The sequence below is a fragment of the Sciurus carolinensis genome, chromosome 6 (assembly GCF_902686445.1).
Source record: "Sciurus carolinensis chromosome 6, mSciCar1.2, whole genome shotgun sequence".
Taxonomy (NCBI): Eukaryota; Metazoa; Chordata; class Mammalia; order Rodentia; family Sciuridae; genus Sciurus; species Sciurus carolinensis.
The window spans coordinates 37,297,591-37,316,403 of record NC_062218.1 but is presented as its reverse complement, the minus strand read 5'-3'; the positions used below and the strand labels follow the sequence as shown (position 1 = coordinate 37,316,403).

Here is an 18,813-nt window from a genome sequence, read left to right as displayed (position 1 = left end):
TGAGGGAGAAAAGGCACCTGTATTCAACTGATGGGGTGTGGGCATGATTCAGAGCAGGATAGGAAGCTCTCCTGACCTGGGGGTAGGGTTGATTCTACAAACTGCTATTTCCGTACTTCAGCATCTGAACGTACAGTAGGTAGTGCATTTACACTTCCCTATCCCATAAGCACCAGAGGGAATCACCATAACTGAAAAGAGCTTTAAGTAGAGAAGAGAGAGAATGACAGTGAAAACAAACCTCCCTGATGTTTACTGATAGTGGTAGGGTCAGAATTTAGTGGAGCATCTCTATCCTGATGTCTAAAGTTTGTTTTTGTTATACTGATGATGTCCTGTTGATTGGCAAGTCAGAAGTGTCAGTCTCAACAGTCAAGGGTTGCTGATAAGCCCCAACAAAATTTAGGGGGCTACTTACATAATAAAGTCTTTTGGATGTATTTAGGTAGGTTCACAATGCTCAATTTCTCCAACAGTCAAGGAAAAACCGTTTCTTCACCTCCCCTCTTCCCACCAATGAGGTTCACTATCCTATTGAGCTTTTTGGGTACTGGAGACAGTATGTGCTTAGGCATTCTGCTTTCTTCTTCTTTTTAAATTATTTTTAAATATATTTTTAGTTGTTGATGGACCTTTATTTTTATTCATATGCGGTGCTGAGACTCAAACCCAGTGCTTCACACATGCTAGGCAAACACTCTACCACTGAGCCACAACCCCAGCCCTGCTTTCTTCTTTTTATCAGCTAATTTGCAAATCAACATCCTTTAAGTAGGGTTCCAACCAAAAGATTGCACTGGAAGTTGTCCATCAAACTACAGCACATTTCTTACCTTTGGGGTTCCAAAATTCTGAAGCTACAAGTCTAGAGACCAATCTTTTTATAATTACGAGTTTCTGGTAATGGGAAGAACCATTCACACAAAAGTTATTCTCTGGGTTTTAGACCTGGCCCGGGACATAGCTACAAGGTACATTCCCTTTGAAAAGATGCAATGAGGGCTAGGGATGTAGCTCAGTTGGTAGAGTGCTTGCCTTGAAAGCACAAGCCCTGGGTTCAATACCCAGCACTGGGAAAAAAAAAAAAAAAAAAAAAAACTATACATATATGCCAAGAGCTTGCTATTGAACTCTTACTGAATGATGCCTTGATGTTATCTAGCCTGATATTCCCTTTGTGGGGAATGAGTCAACTCAGACTTCATGATTAATAAGGTGAGAAGTACCCAACAAGTGTCATTTGTCAAATGTTAGGGTATATTTAAGAAAGCAGGGCTGGCGAGATGAACAGTTGGTAGAGTGCTCACCTTGTGAGCACTAAGGCCCTGAATTCAATCCCCAGCACTGCAAAAAAAAAAAAAAAAAAAAAAAAAAGAAAGCAGTCAGTTTGTATTTTGGCTTTATAAGAAAAAGTGGTAGCTCACCTTCTCTGTTGCCCAAAGTAAAGCCAACAGGTTAATGGGGTCCTTGATTCACTGATGATTTAGCTAAGCTGAAACCTGATGGTGTTCACTGGGTTGCTGAAGGTGTTCAACCTCAGAACCATGAAAACTAAAAGTAGACACAGTGGCTTTGCCTAGGTAGAAATTCAGACTGTCCTCATAGCTCTGGTCAATATTCCCCATTCTTAATCTGGGTCACTTATTTTGATGTCTATATAAAGGACTATTCTCTAACATGACCAAGTGGAATCAAACTGCTAATCACACCTGCACCCACACTGTCACCATAAATGCCTAGATCTGATTTGTTCTAGATGTGCTAACACGTCTACCATCATGCACTGAGCACAAATAAAAGACCCTGTTCCCAATTTAGAACGTTGTCACTGTATGATACACTTGTGACACCTACCAAGAGTTGCCCTCTCTCTCACATTGAAGAAGCCACATCACATGGTTTTGTCTCTGGTACTTGCAGACTGACTATACCAGACCTTTGGCTCCATCTCCAGGTTCTCAGTGGTGCACAGTTAACCACTGTTAAGTTTTCAGCTTACACTGTTGCTACTGTGGTCTGATCAGCTAGTTCAGGCCATACATTGTAGCCTCTGAAATTAATCAATGTCATCTGTTCAACTTTTTGGATCACCATCAGTCCCCGAGTCCTGCAGTTTTTAACCACAAACACTACTCAATAATAGGCTAATAACTAACAGTAAAGGTATTGATGGACTTCTCTCTCTACCATCAAGAGATACTGATATTATGGAGCATTTATAATGGCCTTCTCAAAACACTGATTCAAAAAGATTTCTGACTGTTTCCCTCACCAACTCCTTGACCAAAAAATCTGGGTAAGGCAGTTTGGTAATCAAATTTAGTTGTTCACAGAAAGGGATCATCTCTTTTCAGCTGCTTCCTGGGTAATGATGAAGACAAAAAGGGGTAGGAAGCTTTTTAAAGCTAACTAGAAAATTTAGGATTCAGCCCTGAACATTCTTGGACAACATCCTCCCCCCCGCCCCCCCAAGAGCAACCCTTCAGGTGACAGCCTGGTTTAAACGATTCAAACTTAATTCCAGTTCAGTCATCTGGATTCTCTTACTGAACTGACTTCATCTTTTATCATAAGAATATTGACCACTTGGCTGAAAACACTACTAGCCAAGTACACTTATAATGGCCCACATGAGCCAAAGAAACAAAACAGGTCTCTAAGTTCTACAAAAATGGCCTAGAGCACGCCAGATGGAAGGTCTGGGTAAGAGGAGGGGATTGCTAGAAAGAAGTGAAGTTACAGCTACCAGAATGGGACACAATGATTTTTGTGGAGGCAGAGGGAGAGCAATTACCTGGGCACCCTGGGAGAGAACATCTTAGATCCCAGCAGGTATGGGTAAAGAAGGAACATTAATGATCTATCAGAACCACCCCTAAACCCCTACCAATGAACCAATGAAAGAAAATGCTCTGATGCAGCTCTCCCCAACTACTACAAGCATCTTTAAAATGATGCTGAGTCTGCCACCTCTCATCAGAGGGTTCTGATTATGATTTGATCATCAATTCCCTTAACTTTATCAGAAGTCCTTTAAAACCACCTAGGGATAGCCAAACTTCTGCTCCTTCCAGGCCAAACACCAAGTTTTTGCCTCACTATCATTCTCATAGCTGACAAGAGTCCATGAAGTAAACAACTACCACTCAGCTGGTGTGCAAGTGCTTGTAGTAAGTAGGAAAGTCTGAACTGACTGCCATCAGTTTCTCCAAGAACTATAAGATTCAATCATTCTAAGTGAAGTGAGAAAAGGGGGAGACTACACTGGAGGTAATGTCAGTACGTGCCCCTGAATGATGAAGGTTATAATTATAAACAATACTTCCTCCTTTCCATGACTCCTAAGTAGCCCAGGGACTGTACTTCTTGTATAGAAGCTAGATACTACTTTCCTTCCCTTTCCAAAACATGATGACTTATATATCAGAAGTGGATACAAGGGACCAGAAAATGTTTAAAGAAAACCAAGTAGCCCTCAGATGACTGGAAATCTTTCCAAGATTAGGCTGCTGCTGGTTAGAAGCTCCCAAGGGAAAGCTTACGGGAGGAATAACTGACTTACTTATGCATGTCCTGTGGGCAGGGTTCCCTTCCATAGGAGTTGTCTAATTAAAACGGTGGCAAAAATCTGAGTCTGATGTGATCAATGATAACACTTGGACTCTGGAAGGCACTCATGTCAGTTTCAAATCACTGGCAAGGGTTATTATGGATGATGGACTTGCCCTAGACTTTTTCCTTGTGTGACAATGCAGTGGATGACGGCTAAAGCATCTTGTTACACTAAGCCTGGGGCTAAGTTGTAAAGTCAACACAGAAACTAAAGGAGGTCATCTTTCTAAGGATTTGCTCCATTATCTGATTGTAGAGCAGACCTTGGATGGATGGGTTCCATTAAGATCAGTACTGCAGAGTGGTCACATCCTACCTATTGAAATTTTATTAATAGTAGCCTTAAATCCAGTATGAGAAATACTGAATAAATCAGGCTCCAGTTCCTACTGGTAGATTTAATCAAGAGTGACCAATGAAGTGGTATTGTCATGGAAAATTTTATCAGATGTCAAAATCATATGGAAATGAAAATACGATTAGGAGACAACTGTCCATGGATCCCTCCTGTTTGCATGTCTTATAAACAAAGGCACTGAGAGCCTTTTATTTTGGATGAACAATTCAAGATCGCTTATATAGATATTGCTTTAAAAGATAAAGCCTGTCTTCTTCCAGAGTTTAGGTAGGTTTATTTATCATCCAGTATAATAAAGATAATGTGCTCTCTAGGACAAAGGTCAGGCAGGTTTGCTTGCAGCTAATTATGAGAGATTTGGGTTTCTTAAAGTTCAGGAACTGAACTGCAACTATATAATGCAAACCACTGAGCACAGCACACACCTAGGCCCTGTGTAATCCCTATGGGACTTGGGGCAGGAGCAGAAAAGAAAACATAGAAACATGGAATCCACAGTTTCCAATGCTATAAAAAGTAATCAAGTCCTTTTTCTTTGAATCAAGCTTCATGTAATGTGCTGAAACTGCTGGTCAACCTATTAGTTTGCAAATAGGATAAAATTTTAAGATCCCTCAGAGTTCTTGAAGATAATTTTAAAAGTGGGCAAAAGATCTGAACAGAACTGATCTGATTTGAATCTTGACAAGGAATATATACAGATGGAAAAAATGCACATTAAAAAATGCTCAACACCGTTAGTCATTAGGAAAATGCGAACTAAAACAACTATACCCCCACCACCAGCATGGCTAAAATGAAAAAGCCTGATTATACTGAGTATGGCTACTACTCAGTAATGAAAAGGGGTAAAATCTCTGAAGTACAATGTTATAGGAAAACGATCAAATGTGAAAGACTACACAATGTAGGTCATTTATATGGCATTTTAAATAAGGTAAAACTATAGTAAAAATCAGATTTGTGGTACCAAGATCAAATAGAGTCATCAGTAAACCTTCCAGGGTGATGGAAATGTTTCTTGCGTCTTGATTGTGGTAGTAGTTACACCACTATACACAAAAAAACAAAATTTAGCCAGATGAGGTGGCACACACCTGGAGTCCCAGTGCCTTGAGAGGCTGAGGCAGGATTACAAATTCAAGGCCAACCTCAGCAACTTAGCAAGACCCTCTCCAAAAATGAAAAAAAGGGGGGAGTGGGGGCTGGGGATGTGGCTCAGTGGTAAAGTGCCTCTGGTTTCAGTCCCTAATTAAAAAAACAAAACAACAACAACAAAAAGAAACAAAACAAAAAAACCCAAAACAAAAATGACAAAATTCAAATTCTACAATTAAAATGGGCAAATGGTTACTACATGTAAATTATACTTCAAGAGGTCAGGGAAGAAAAGAAAATCTATGTGGCAACTGGTGCTTTGTAACAAATACCAGGAGCCTTCTCATACAGTTTTAAATAAACAATTAAGCAATTCCAGAAAAGCAAAATAAGGCCCTAGAATGTTTTTCAGTGTCATTCAAAAAGTTTACACTATATTCCAAAATTAATCCCATATTGCAAATATAAGAGCACTTCATGCACCTTCTGTATCTGCAGAAGGGTTACACAATAATCTTTAACAGGGTTCCTTTCCATAGTCAACTTAACTACAAATTTTTGTTCATGAATTAGCCTGTTAAATCTTTGTCTTTTGCTATGCTGGGCCTGTTAAATCGGTGTCTTCATTTTTAAGGATCCATATGACCCTCAGTTATTGATTTTGTGGTCATTCCTCTGATGACAAATATTACTGTTAATATGAAATTAATGGCCCACTTTGGAATGCTCCAATTCCTTAATAAGTTTTTAACATCAAATCAGTATAAATCATTCAGAAGACATTTTAAATCAAACTCAACTTGCATGGTATCAACAATATAAATAATTACAATTTAATTAAAACTAAGCTATGACTATGACCTGGCCACTCACTTTAAAGAGTCATCCCTAATTAAACAATGTTAAAATGAGAAAACATGCTTCTGATAATGAAGCAGTATGGTTACGTTCTGTTTAAGTACAAGTGTTGAGGTAAATTGTAAATTAATTCTTCATCAGACTTCTTATGTTCATTTTAATGATAAATATAACTTGGTGAACAACCCATATCCATGCTTCAGAAATAATGAAAGAATAACAAAAGTGCTGCTACCCAACTTTTGTAAAATGGGATAGGTAAGCTTGTAACCAAAAATAAATGGCCAAGCAAGAGCTGAATGGCCAGGGAAGAAGAGGTTTTAGAGGCTCCTAAAAGAAGCAAAGGAAAAAAGCCTGACGAATGGGTAGTCTGAGAGACATAATTTTATTTGGTAACTTTTCAAACTCATCCGAATACCTCCTGAAGATGAAAATGCCTAACTCCTGCCTCAAACCAGTTGAAGTCTAATGGGATAATGTAAGGACAATAATAGGATTACTGCTTAAGCGGAGAATGTAAAAAGATAAAGTAAAACTATGGAAGTATCCAAGTCAACCTGCTTGGAGCAGTCATGCAGGGCTTTAGAAAACAAGTGGCTGGCTTGGGACTGAGACTAGAAAGATGAATAAGATTCTGTCAATGAACAAGCAGGGAGAAGGCATTCCAAGCAAAGAATAGAGCATATGCATAATAGTATCATTATGTGGCAGACACTGTTTTAAGTGCTTTACACATAGTAATTCAAAGGAAAGATCTAGAACAGGATAACAATATTTAGAGATTTGATCTCACTCAGAGCTTATTCTTCAAATAGCCCTAATTGGTCATTTATAAAAGACAATCAACAGTGATTGCTTACCACTGCAGCTAATGAGGTGGCATTAGCAACTGGGGCTACCAAGAAGTTAACCAAAAACTTAAAAGGAAACAGATGGGGAAATAAGATGTCCACAGGGAACTTTGAAAAGCTCTTTTTATAGGGAACATAGATGGTCACACACAAGCACAAGGCCGGGAGCCTGCTCAAAAAAGACCTGAGGAGGCCGAAAGTTCTTCTATTTCATCTTGCAATTCTATGCACTCAGAAAGTAAGGCTAAAGCTGAGTTGTAAACTGTGTAAGGAAACACTGATGGTGTGCCCCAATACATAGAGCACTTCAGCAAAGGTGTCAAGACTTATTGGTTCCAGGCATTTAAGGAAATCCTTGTCCAATCATCAGCTGGCCAGTAAGCTAATTTAGCAGATAATTCAAAGAACACAGACTTGACAGATTTAGTACAGGAAAATCACTAAATACACACAGCAACAAACTGTGTGGGTGGCAGGGGTAGGGGTCCTAATACCAGCCCTGACACATTATTTAAAATCTAAAATATTTAACCAAAAAATTTACAAGACATGCAATGAAATGAGGAAATGTAGCTCATCACACACAGAAAGAAAAAACTTAAGACACTCTCCCCTGTAGAAGTTCAGACAATATATTTGTATAACATGCAATATGTAAATATTCTTGTCTCTGTTTTCAAAAGAACTGGTCAGAGTGTACTGCATGTATGTCTATCTGGTTCAAGAAACAATTCAACATGTTACTGTATTTATACTGAACAGCACACATGGTCATAATATAAGGGTTCCAATCTTATAATAAATCCTCTAAAAGGTTCCAAATAAGCTATACAATATGAATACCCAACTGTTCTTACCTTCATCTTCCAAAGACTATGCATGTGAACTTCATTAAATGTCTCCCAAATTCAACCTAGGCCACTGTTACAGAATATGTTCCCCTATTCTGCTGCCAAGAACTTTCCCTATAGTGAACTAAGTACTCACAATCATGAGCAGCAGAGGCCACACAAAACATTTTTTTCAGAAGGTTTTCCTTAAAGATGTAACCACAAATCTGATATTGACCCATCCATTTACATTCCTTTTAATCTACCTTCATTTTGAGAAGGGATGTCCTAATCAGGCACATACCTCTATTTTGCTACCAAGTTTAGTTCCCTTTATAGGAGAGTACTAATCTGGTTTTGACTGGCACACAAGCAACCGTCTATCCATTCACAAATTTTATTGAACACCTGCTATGTTCAGGTGCTATACTCACCAAGACCTTGTCAGAAAAAGAGTAATCTTAAATTGTCTTCAAACTAATTAAAAGAAATGGTATTTATGGACAATTAAGGCCACTCACTATGGTAGAAATTGGATATTAAATCAGGGAAAATGACTCCAGAGCTCTTATTCTTAGCCAGTATATTATCTTAGATTGCTCCTATTCATTATGTGAAGATGTTAAGGTCTTTGCTCATTATATTCTTTAATGTTATCTTAATATCTCCTAGGAGGAATTTTATGTTTTAATACTAGGAATGACTCCTTAGAGCAACTGATGTTATGATTCTTAAATAATGAATAATGTAACTGAATTATTTTTTTCTTTGCATTGTGTTTCAGAACTCAGAGCTAGATGTAGCCCACATAGCAAGTGTACAAACTTAAAATGGAATGCATTTGTGTTACAATTTAATCTGACCGATTATCTCCTTACCCTAGCCTGATCTATTTATTTCATCTTCACCAATTTTCTCACTGATTTTTAAACAGTACTATGTTAGCCTTTGTAAGCCAAACCCTTTATAGAATATAGCATGAGATGAGTAATTCACAATTAGAATCAACAAACGGTTTATAGGGACTTGGAGAACTCTGCAAAGGGGTGCCTAAACTTCCTTTACCAAAAATATTACTTTAATTTGTAGCAGTTTTCAAGCAAGAACAGAAAGATCAGATGCAAGTAAAAGAACAATCAGTATCTAAGAAGAATTTTATAAATCCTTAAATATCCTTAATTTTGAAATGTCAGTTCTTTAATGTCATGACACATACTACAAATTTTTGACTAATAGGGTGAACATGCCTGAATGTAACTATCTGTACCACACTAAAGAAATAATTACCTGACTTCAAGGGCTTTGATAGCTTCTAGCATTTGTAGAAATTCTGCTGCTTTCCATACGTCATTGGCTTCTTCTTCTCCTTGTATCATTAATTTTGCTGTATATGTGAACTCAATTAAGTGACGAAAGGCCATTTTACTAACACCTGTAAAAAAGATAATTATTAGTACGTATTCACATTAATTCAAATCTTATAATATATAAAGAAAAAAGTGCTTGTAATTTGATTACTCATTGTTATTTTTAAAATTTCCAAGAAGAATTCTCATTAATAGCATAATTTATATGATAGCCACATTCCAGCATTACCTAGTAAACTACTTTAAGATCTTTCCCAAAGATTGCTGAAGGCAAATATGAATTGGCTAATAAATGTCAGACATGCTGCATTTCTTACCAGGCAGATTACAGTTGCAACAACTCAACTCCAAAATCTTTAATGGCATTCCATAGCTTAGTAAATAAAGTTCAGTACCTCTCTACATTTATTTCAAGACCCTTCACATTATTTTTCTATTTACCTTTTCAAATTTCAAACTACAAACTATTCGTCAAATTCCAAGCTAATAGCTTCCTTGACTTTATTAACACTCACTCTCCTTCCTGAATGCTTAATCAATTTATCTTTGATTAGACACATGGTCTTTGAAGGCCCAATTCTTGGGTGTCACATCTTCAATAAACCTTTTATTGTACTAAAAAAGTTATGGGATTTATCCTCTTTAATAAATTTTAATTGCACAATACATTGTTGACTATACAATGGTGTATAGATCCCTAGCATTTATTCTACTTGAAACATTCCTGTTGATTAGTAATTGTACATCTTCTCCCAAGCATGTGCTAACTCCCAATTCACTCCATGACTCTATGAATTTGACTATTCTAGACACTTCATATAAGTGGAAATCTGGATTAGCTTTTGTTACGGTTTAGATAAGGAGTGTTCCCCAAAAGCTACTGTTAATGCAGAAATATTCCAAAGTATATTATGAGTTATAATCTAACTAGCCCATCTATATATAACTTCAAATCACAAAAACACTATGTTCTTTGCAACTACTTTATACACCTAAATATGGTCTATGGGACGATGGTAAGAATATTAGTGGAATAGCCACAAAATGTTTAAAGCAGTACCCTTTATTTGTGTAAAGAAATGGTACCACATAGGAAGTCAGAACTTTCAAGTGTCAGTACCAGTTCCTCCACAAACTGTGATATGGGACAAGATAATCTGAGCTTTAGTACACTTATCTTTAAAATGTCTGAAAGCAATGTGAACAATGAAAAGCACCATAAAATATATTGATAAGTTACATGCTTCCAAGTAAGCAAATTAAAATTAAAAAAATAACTGGATTCATCGAAAGCTAATTTTACTTGATTTCCCAATCATTTCTTCCTTGTCCTGTTTTTGTTTTTGCTTTTGGTTGTGGTAGGGATTGAACCCAGGGCCTCATACATGCTAGGCAAATACTCTACCACTGAGCACACCCCGGTCCTCCTTGCACCTTCTTTTGATCATGTTTTCTTTATCATATGAAAGTAGCCTATGTGAAACACAGGTTTTGTTGTCTTTTAGGAGTTTGGACCAAAAGTTTTTTTAAAAGCACAACAAAAGACATTTATACAAATGTTTATGTATTTCCTAAAACAGAATGAGATTTGGATTTTTAATCAAATACACACATTTGATGGTTATGTGTATCAGGCACGGCTCAAAATACAAATATTAACAGAATCCTTATAATAACTATGAAATAATTTATTAAGTGATAAAAATTAGGATCAATCCCAGATAGTCCTACTCCTAAGTCTATGGTAAAATTTTAAATAGGATGTTGGTGGGATAAAGATTTTAAACTATTCCCTCCTGTTTGGAAAAATGGCTGTGATCTCATATATTATAGATCTACAATCTTTTATATAATTCTAAAATCCCCTAAATTGCTCTTTTTTCTCTATACCATGAACACACATAACCCCTCCTGGTTATTTTATGGGAAGGTAGGTGGGTCAATTACTGCTTATTCTCTCAGTTTACATCTTGACTTTCCCTTGTGTGCATATGCACAATTATGGGACTCCAACCTTGCACCTGCTAGGTAAGGTTCTATCATTGAGCTACATTCCCAGTTCCATACCTTGACTTTTGTTAATATTTTTTAATCAGATTTTGCTGAATCCTTGGGGATATTCATATTAGGCATCTGTACTATTTTAGATAGAAGATTTTAATATTACCAAGAATATCACATTAGAATTGTTATTCTTTCTTTGCTTTCTTGTATAAGTCCAAAGGTCTGCTGACAAACTTTAAAGAGATATCCTCTATCGGGAGAAGATTCCCACATGCCACGTACTGTTAATACAGCATGCCAAGAACTGAAGAATTAAGAGCACCTGCTTCTTGAAAAATGGCCTACAGACATTTTTCTCATTTAACAACCAGCACTATTAACATTCAGGAACACAAAATTTGAAGTCAGGAATAGAAAGTTATCAAAGGAAAATTTCCTTAAAGAAAACGGAATGTTTACTGTTTCTCTTGGTTAGTTGTACATTAATCATCTATCTCTAATGTTTTTTAATGTATTCGTTTGAACAGAATGAGTGAAAAATCATGACACTACTGATGTTTAATAAAGAATTTCATATAGCCTCAATACATTTTGTACCTAAACATTTTTTGCTCAGTATTTTACAGCAAAAGATTCATAAGTTCTTTTCTGCCTAAGCAGCATCTTTGGCCCTTATTTTCTTCTGTAATTCCCGATCTTTGTCGATCATTTCAAGTTGGTCATTATACAGAGACCTAACAGTAAATCAACAGTGGAGCTTATCATCTGGAATCTGCTCTTATTCTTGTATTCCCCATTTTTCATAACATATGCTTATTACTCTCATTCACCACCATATACTGAATCAATGACAAAATGGCCTACAGACATTTTATCTCATCATCTCTCAAATAAGTATCCTTATTGTCTCTACTTTCCCAAACTACTTAAAAACAAGTTTCCCCACAAGTTTGTCAATAAAATTTGGTCTGAACATAAGGCTATGTATGGTCTTTATCCCACTTAAGTAAATATTAAAATGTTATGCTTCAGAAATATTAATATTGGTTACAGGATGTTATCCTAGACTCCACTGGGAATATTAATATACATAAGCTGCATTGCATTTAGAAAATGTTTGAAATCTGGAATTGTGAGAAATACATCTGGGTTCCAAGAATTTGAATAAAGAATTGTGGATATTGTTTTTGTGGATTTTGGTTGATCAGAATCAGCTGCGCACTTAGAAGAATTGTTCTCCATCTTTGTAATTACACCTGGGATGAGCATTTTTTTTTTTTTTAATAAACATTTCAGGTGCTTCTTATGAGACCAGCCCAACACTGTCCCAACAAACTAAATTAGTTAACTTAAACCAAACTGATAATACCTGCCCAGGTAATTGAAGTGGTAAATGTATAGTTGTGAAAATATTTTATTCTATCAGGACTAGTTTGCTAACTTTTAAATCTTGGGACTAATGGATTTTCTTATCAATCCTTACTCCTCTCATGGAAATGTGCAGAATACAATTTTTCTGTGAGTATCTAAAGAAAATATGAACACCTTAATCTGAGTCTTCTTCGTGACAGCAATGCTTAAAAACAGTAAAAAAAAAAAAAAAAGGGGGGGGCAGTATTGGGCATTTCTCTAGTCTTGGGAAATTCTTCCAATTGGTGGGAGAAAAGTCATACTCAAAACAATGTCTCAACATGTACTTGGATGTTTGTTTTTAAAAGCAGGGGCTAAAATATCTGGACATGATGTTTAAGATTTGCCACCAAAGAGAAACCAGGCAATTGGGGAATCTGTGGTTTCTGGAAAAGCAGAAAGAGAATGAAGAAAACTGGAGCCTTGGTTCTGAACCAGGGAATGAATAAATGTTGAAGATTGGATGTGGTGTGAATCAAGTAGCATAGCTAAACTAGGATACAATTGGCTTCAAGGTCAACAAGTTTATTTTGAAGCCAAAGGTGAATTTATGCTTCTCATCACAGGTAATTTACCACCAGGAAACCAGAAAACAGGGAGAGAGCTCAGCTTCTATGTACTGCATTGACACCCAAAGGGCATTTTACAATTCGATTTTTTAAACACAGGTCATCTGCTTCTACAAAAGCCTACAAGGCAGTAGTCCTCAAAATTGACTACTCATTGGAATGGTCCCACTGCAGTGCAGTTCGAATTCAATACTGTTCATAGGAATCATTTAAGGATCTTGATTCAGCAGGTCTAGATAGAAACTGAGTCAATGGCTCTAACAACATCCCAGGTGATCCCCACCAATTACTAGTCCTCAGAAAACATGGTGAAAAACAAGGAGTTAGAAAATTGAAATACAGATGCCTAAAAATCACACCCTTGAAAGACCTATTTAATTGATCTGGAATTATAGTTTAGGAGTTGGCATTTGTAAAAGCTCTCCTGGTATTTCTAATGTACAACTAATTTGCACTACAAGTCACTGTATTTTAAAAATGAGGTTCTAGTTCTGGCTAAGATAGAGAAAGTGTAAGCACACTCCACCCAATCTTGTCCATTAAGTACAACTAAACACCCTGCAGAGAATACATAAAGCATATATACAAGGATTAGGAAAATAGAAGCAAGCAGATTGGAAAGAGAAAAACTCAAAGAGCAGAGTTTCCTATGGTTTATTTTTCCTCCCACATCTTTCAGGTTAGACTTGAGAACCCAAATCCCATAAATGAGCAGTGGGTGGAGACAGAAAAAGGCACTAAGAGAAATTCTTCTTGGCTACAAAACCAGGAAAAGGGATACTGGGGGAGAGGAGTGGGGAGGGAAGGAGACCTTGTAATTTTTCTTTTCTCAGTTATGCCTCAGGACAAGTCCTACTTCTGAGGCTGCACATATGTGGCTGGTAGCCACCAATTAAACTCTTAAGAGTTTTCTTCTTTGGAAACTAGGAAAGAGACTATGATCTTTAGAGTATGGAGGGAATTCATGTTATTTCTCTACATTTTCTGTCACCTCTTTGTCCAGGAAATAGATTCACCTGCAGGAAATGTACAATAGCACATAGGCTAAAACCCCAGCTTTCTAGTCAGCGAACAATGAAAAGGAGCTTCTGGGAGCTTGAGTACAGAGAAAATAATGGTAATGAGGGAAGTGGAGAAATGTCCTCTCAATCTGTGTATGTGATCTAAAGCTCACCTGCAGAGCTGCACTGATCCAAGGTTTTAAAAACTGTACTATGACATGGTCTACTACCCAGGTCCCAGGGAAAAGTAAACTGGAATTGGATCTACAACCCAGGGGGCAGCCTGAACCTAACCAGACACATTGCTTATTTAAAAAAAAAAAAAAGTTCCCCAGAGGATTTCAACAGCATCCAGTCTTTTAAATATTCAAAGTGTCCATGACATAACACAAAACTATTTGACACATTTTACAGATTAAAAAAAGGAAGTCAAGACATTCAAGGTCACATAACTGACAAATAGTAAGATCAGGACTAAAATTCAGCTTTCCTAAGTATGTATTGAGTACTTTCTCTATAGCCAGGTGACTTCGATTAACAGAACAATCCCACAGTTAAAAGTTTAAGAAGACACTGAACTAAATTTATTCTTTAAAACTAAATTTGCACAAATCTAAAGCTACATCTGTCTACATTTGAAATACTGAAGGCTTCTGTTCCTGTGATATTATGGACTTAAGAGGACAGAGGTACTAAGAGGTAGAAGAGAAAAATCCCAAGGTGATAACGTTTTCAGAAAAGAGCCTACTACTCCAGTGCTACTCTCTCCACCAACAATGAGTACTCCAGCCTAGGCCACTTATTTTTTAAAACTTAATATTCTGCTTAGAAGTAAGCTTTTCTTTGAAATCCTCTCATTCTCCCTTCTCAGTGATACCATAAAACAGTAACAATCTCTAACACTTTTTGCAGTCCTTTACCTGTTGCTGTCACATGTTCAAGTTCATTAAGAGACATCTTACTCATTAATTCTTCTAGCACAGTATATAATATATAATTAGTATTTTAATGTTATAAATAGCTTCCATTTATTATGCTTTAACAATGCATCAACCACCATGCCCGATATTCTGCACAGGTTATTTCAATTAATCATTATAAGCCTGTTAACCTCTTTTTAAATGGGAAGATAAATAGGCAATTGAGGTAAAATAACCTGCCTGGGTTAGATATTTAGCAAACATCAGATGAATCAACTGTTGGATTCCTTGCCCTGTAGCAACACACATCTAGACAGCTAGATTCTCATCTTAGTAAGCTCTATGGATTCCCATTATGCCTGTACTCTGTCCATCACAGAAAAAAATAATCTAGCTGCAGATTTATCAACTGGAATATGCCAAAATAAAGTGATATTCTTAACTCTTGTTTTCTTTACTCCCCTAGGCATCGAATTTTTCTAAAGGAATGGTGTTCCCAGGCAACCTATTCATAACAAAGAATACGTATATGAAAGATATATAAAACTAAAACCTAAAAGAACTTAAGATTTTGTATTTATGCACACAAATAGATTTATGCTCTACTGTTTTGGATTTTGACAGGATATGGAACAGGGGGAGATAGTAGCAACAAAAGATAAAAGCATGGTAATTAATAGTACAGAAAATATCTTGCTAGCTGGGCAACCTTGGACAAGTAACATTTTGGACTCTGTCCCCTATGTATAAATTGGAAATAAAACCACTTTTAAATTATTCATGTGAGCCTCAGATAATATACAAACTACACAGCACAATGCTTGGCACATGGCAAGTTATCAGAAAAAGTCAAACAATTACAAAACTCATTTTTTGTTTCAAGTTAATACCTAATTGATAATTCCTTTCCTCTTAGTCTATAGAACTTCTTAATGTTGAGTTCAGTGTTCCTAGTCTCTTCCATATCACGGCAGTCCACTTCACCTTGTGCATGTCATTTATATCGCTGTTAGTACATCATTGCTTTTGTTAATATAAAAGTCCCTCCTATAATTTAAAATAGCATCCCTGCCTATTTGAAACATAAGCCCACTAAAACAAAGATGGTGATATACTTTTAATGCATGGTTCAAAAGACAGTGAATGCTTTCAGCAATGGGAAAGACTTCTATTGCTCACCGATAATCTACCATCTAAAAGTTTTCCTGGCAGATCATGTTACCAAAGTTAAGGATTCTCAAGAGTCAAAAGAATCTATCTAGCTGCCCAATAAGGAATTACTGATGCCTATTCTCCATGATAGGCTAAATAGTCTAAAAGCTAAAGAATCAATTATGTCCACTGAATACTGCATATAAAACAAGAACTTACCTTCTATCTCCACCAAAGGTTCCTGAGTAAACTCCTGAAAGAATTTGTAGAAGAACTTACTGCAAGCAGCCAAAACTGCCTTGTGGGCCTTAAAATGATGTCCTGGGGGAAAAATAGACAAACAAAACAAACATATGCATAAAAATCAAATGTAAAAACTACAAAACATAAAATCATAAAAAATAAAATAGATCTTTTTTTCACAACATAGTATCTGTATAAGTTATTGAACTAAACTCAGAATATGGTCAGCTATCTTGGCAAATTTTAAACTTAATTAAACATAAGCCAAATCTTCACTTCATAGACAATTAGGTTGTTATAAAGGCCCATTTACAACACTAGGTAAGGAACCTTCTAGCCCTTTCCATTATTGTCAATTATGAAATGAGATGCCTATACTACTCAATGAAATTGCTAAACATAAAGTCAATCCAAAAGATCATTTGGAGTTGGAAATACTATAAAATAAGTATAAGCATAAAGTTTCATGTGTATATAATAGGACATATTTTAAAAATGTACATGGGGAAACCCAATTATGGTAGACCCATAATAAAAATACTTGCTTTAGGAAGCCTGTTCAAACTAAACAGGAAAGACAACTGGTCTGGGTTTGCCTCCATTAAAATGACAACACTGATGAACCCTTCAACTATTTGGGGGGGCTCCCAAAGGGGATCTCTAACATTCTCCACCCAAAACCACTTGAATAACTAGAAACCCACACTTCCCAAATGACTCCTGTAAGGGAGTTCTCAAAGCAGTTTACCAACAGGACACTATGAACCAAACAGTTTTAGACATTCTCCTTTATGTATTAACCAAAATTTCTGAGATATAGTCTATAAGCCCAGCTTCATCATCCTGCACTCACGTGTGCAATGAAAAAACTTTTAACAGGATGCAAGTCAAAATGCGATGAACACCGGGTTATACTGAAAGCACAACTGACCAACCAGCTTTCTGCAGTTTGGCCTATGGGAGCAAACACTGACAAGTGCACTCCAGTCCCAATGCACACCATCCGTAGACTTTGGTTGGGAGCCCCAAAAGTGTGTTTGGGGGGGGGGGGGAGGCGGGTGGTGGAGAGGGAGAACTGAAGCCACAAAGACACTCCTCTGACCACTTTCCTACCCACCGTCAACTATGAGGGTGATATCGGTAAACCGGTCCTGCTCTCGTTGTTCATTCAATCGGTCCAGAATCATTTTATGATGTTCAGGAAACTCCTGAAGGCATTCCATCGTCTCTTCAGCCTCCATGGCCGTCGGGTTGCTCTACAAAAGAGGAGCATGATAATGTACACCCATGAGCTCGTGCTGGGAAACAAAACCCCTAAAGCACAAAACAACGAAAAAACAAAACCCAGGAACGTGAAAAGAGGGGGGGAGGGTGAGGCAAGAGAGGAAGGCGAGGGAAGAAAGAAAGGCGAGCCCCAGTAGTCGCCGCGCGTTGCGGGCCGGAGCCGCGGCCGCGGGACTCCGAGCCTGACCTAATTGGAGTCGGGAGACGCGAGCTGGAGCGGGGTGGGCACAGCGCCGGAGGCTCGGGGCGCCCGGGCGCGTAAATCCGGCAAGGGAGGGAACCCGACAGCCGTGGCGGCTCTCTAACGGCCCATCAAGCCTTTCTGCCCCGCCCGAGCTCCCGCTGCCCCAAGACCCGGTCCGGCCCGCGGCCCACAACGACTCCCGGGTCGCCTCTCCCTCCCCCGCCCTCCCTCTTCTCCCCCGCCCCAACCCGGCCGGCACTCACTCAGGGAAGGAGGAGCGGCCCGGGCCCGTGCGTCACTTACGTCGACGTACTGCGTCACCGCGTCGGGCTCCGGCTGACGCGTACGCCTTCCGAGCGCCAACCGAGGAAGGGGCGGGCCACACCCCCACCGCCCTCTCAGTGCAGGGGCGGAGCCAGCCGGGAGTATTTGGCGCTCACCGCTGTAGAGGCCGCCAGCTGGGAAAAGCAAGGTGCGATGGCCTTAGGCCGATGCAGGGCTTGGCTGGGTCGGGAGCGAGAACCCTCAATCGCCGCCCTTCTGCCTCCCACCTTCCCCAATTGACTCCAGGTGCAGAAGCTTTCGACCCCGCATTCCCGAGTACACTTGCTCGCCAGTCCCAGCACGATTATATTCCCAGGCGGCTCCAGCCACGCCCCACCCCGCCCACTTTTCCTGGCGAGCCCAGGTCGGCCCGCCTTACCTAGCTCGCGGTTCTTCCTCTCTCCTCCCCTTCCGTGCTCTCCCCTTCCAGAGCACAGGTCGCCCCACACCTTTCCCTGTTCCCAAGCCACCGCTCTCCCTCCACATTTTCCTCGCAGGAACCCGGGCGCTCCCTACGCTGGGTCCTGCTGACGCACTTGCGCTCGCCTGGACGCCTGGGCGGAGGCGGCCACGGGAGCGAGCACGTTCAGGCCGCCTGGGATCTGTTTCCCTAATGCCCGCCCTTTTCACGCCGGCCAGTGCACGTGTTTACTAGGCTCGGGACCTGGATCTGCACGGAATTACTCACGTGATGCCTTTACTACAGCTCTCCGCACCTCCGCCCTCCGCCCTTTAAAGAGTCCTGTGA

At 38.7% G+C, this 18,813-nt stretch overlaps 1 protein-coding gene across 7 annotated transcripts in view; it reads right to left on the bottom strand.

Moving 5' to 3' along the window:
• The window catches only part of Znf131 (zinc finger protein 131), a 29,601-nt gene extending 10,999 nt beyond the window's left edge, over window positions 1-18,602 (bottom strand). For 2 of the 7 annotated variants that reach the window (XM_047556701.1, XM_047556708.1), the window contains exons 1-3: window positions 17,391-17,955; window positions 16,250-16,351; window positions 8,895-9,039 (exon numbers count right to left, since the gene is read on the bottom strand). In XM_047556701.1, coding sequence (XP_047412657.1) covers window positions 8,895-9,039; window positions 16,250-16,351; window positions 17,391-17,514 — 371 coding nt within the window. In that variant the 5' untranslated portion in view covers window positions 17,515-17,955. The other 5 variants (XM_047556703.1, XM_047556705.1, XM_047556706.1 and 2 more) reach the window with 5 other exon arrangements.
• Between the last annotated feature and the right edge of the window lie 211 nt (window positions 18,603-18,813).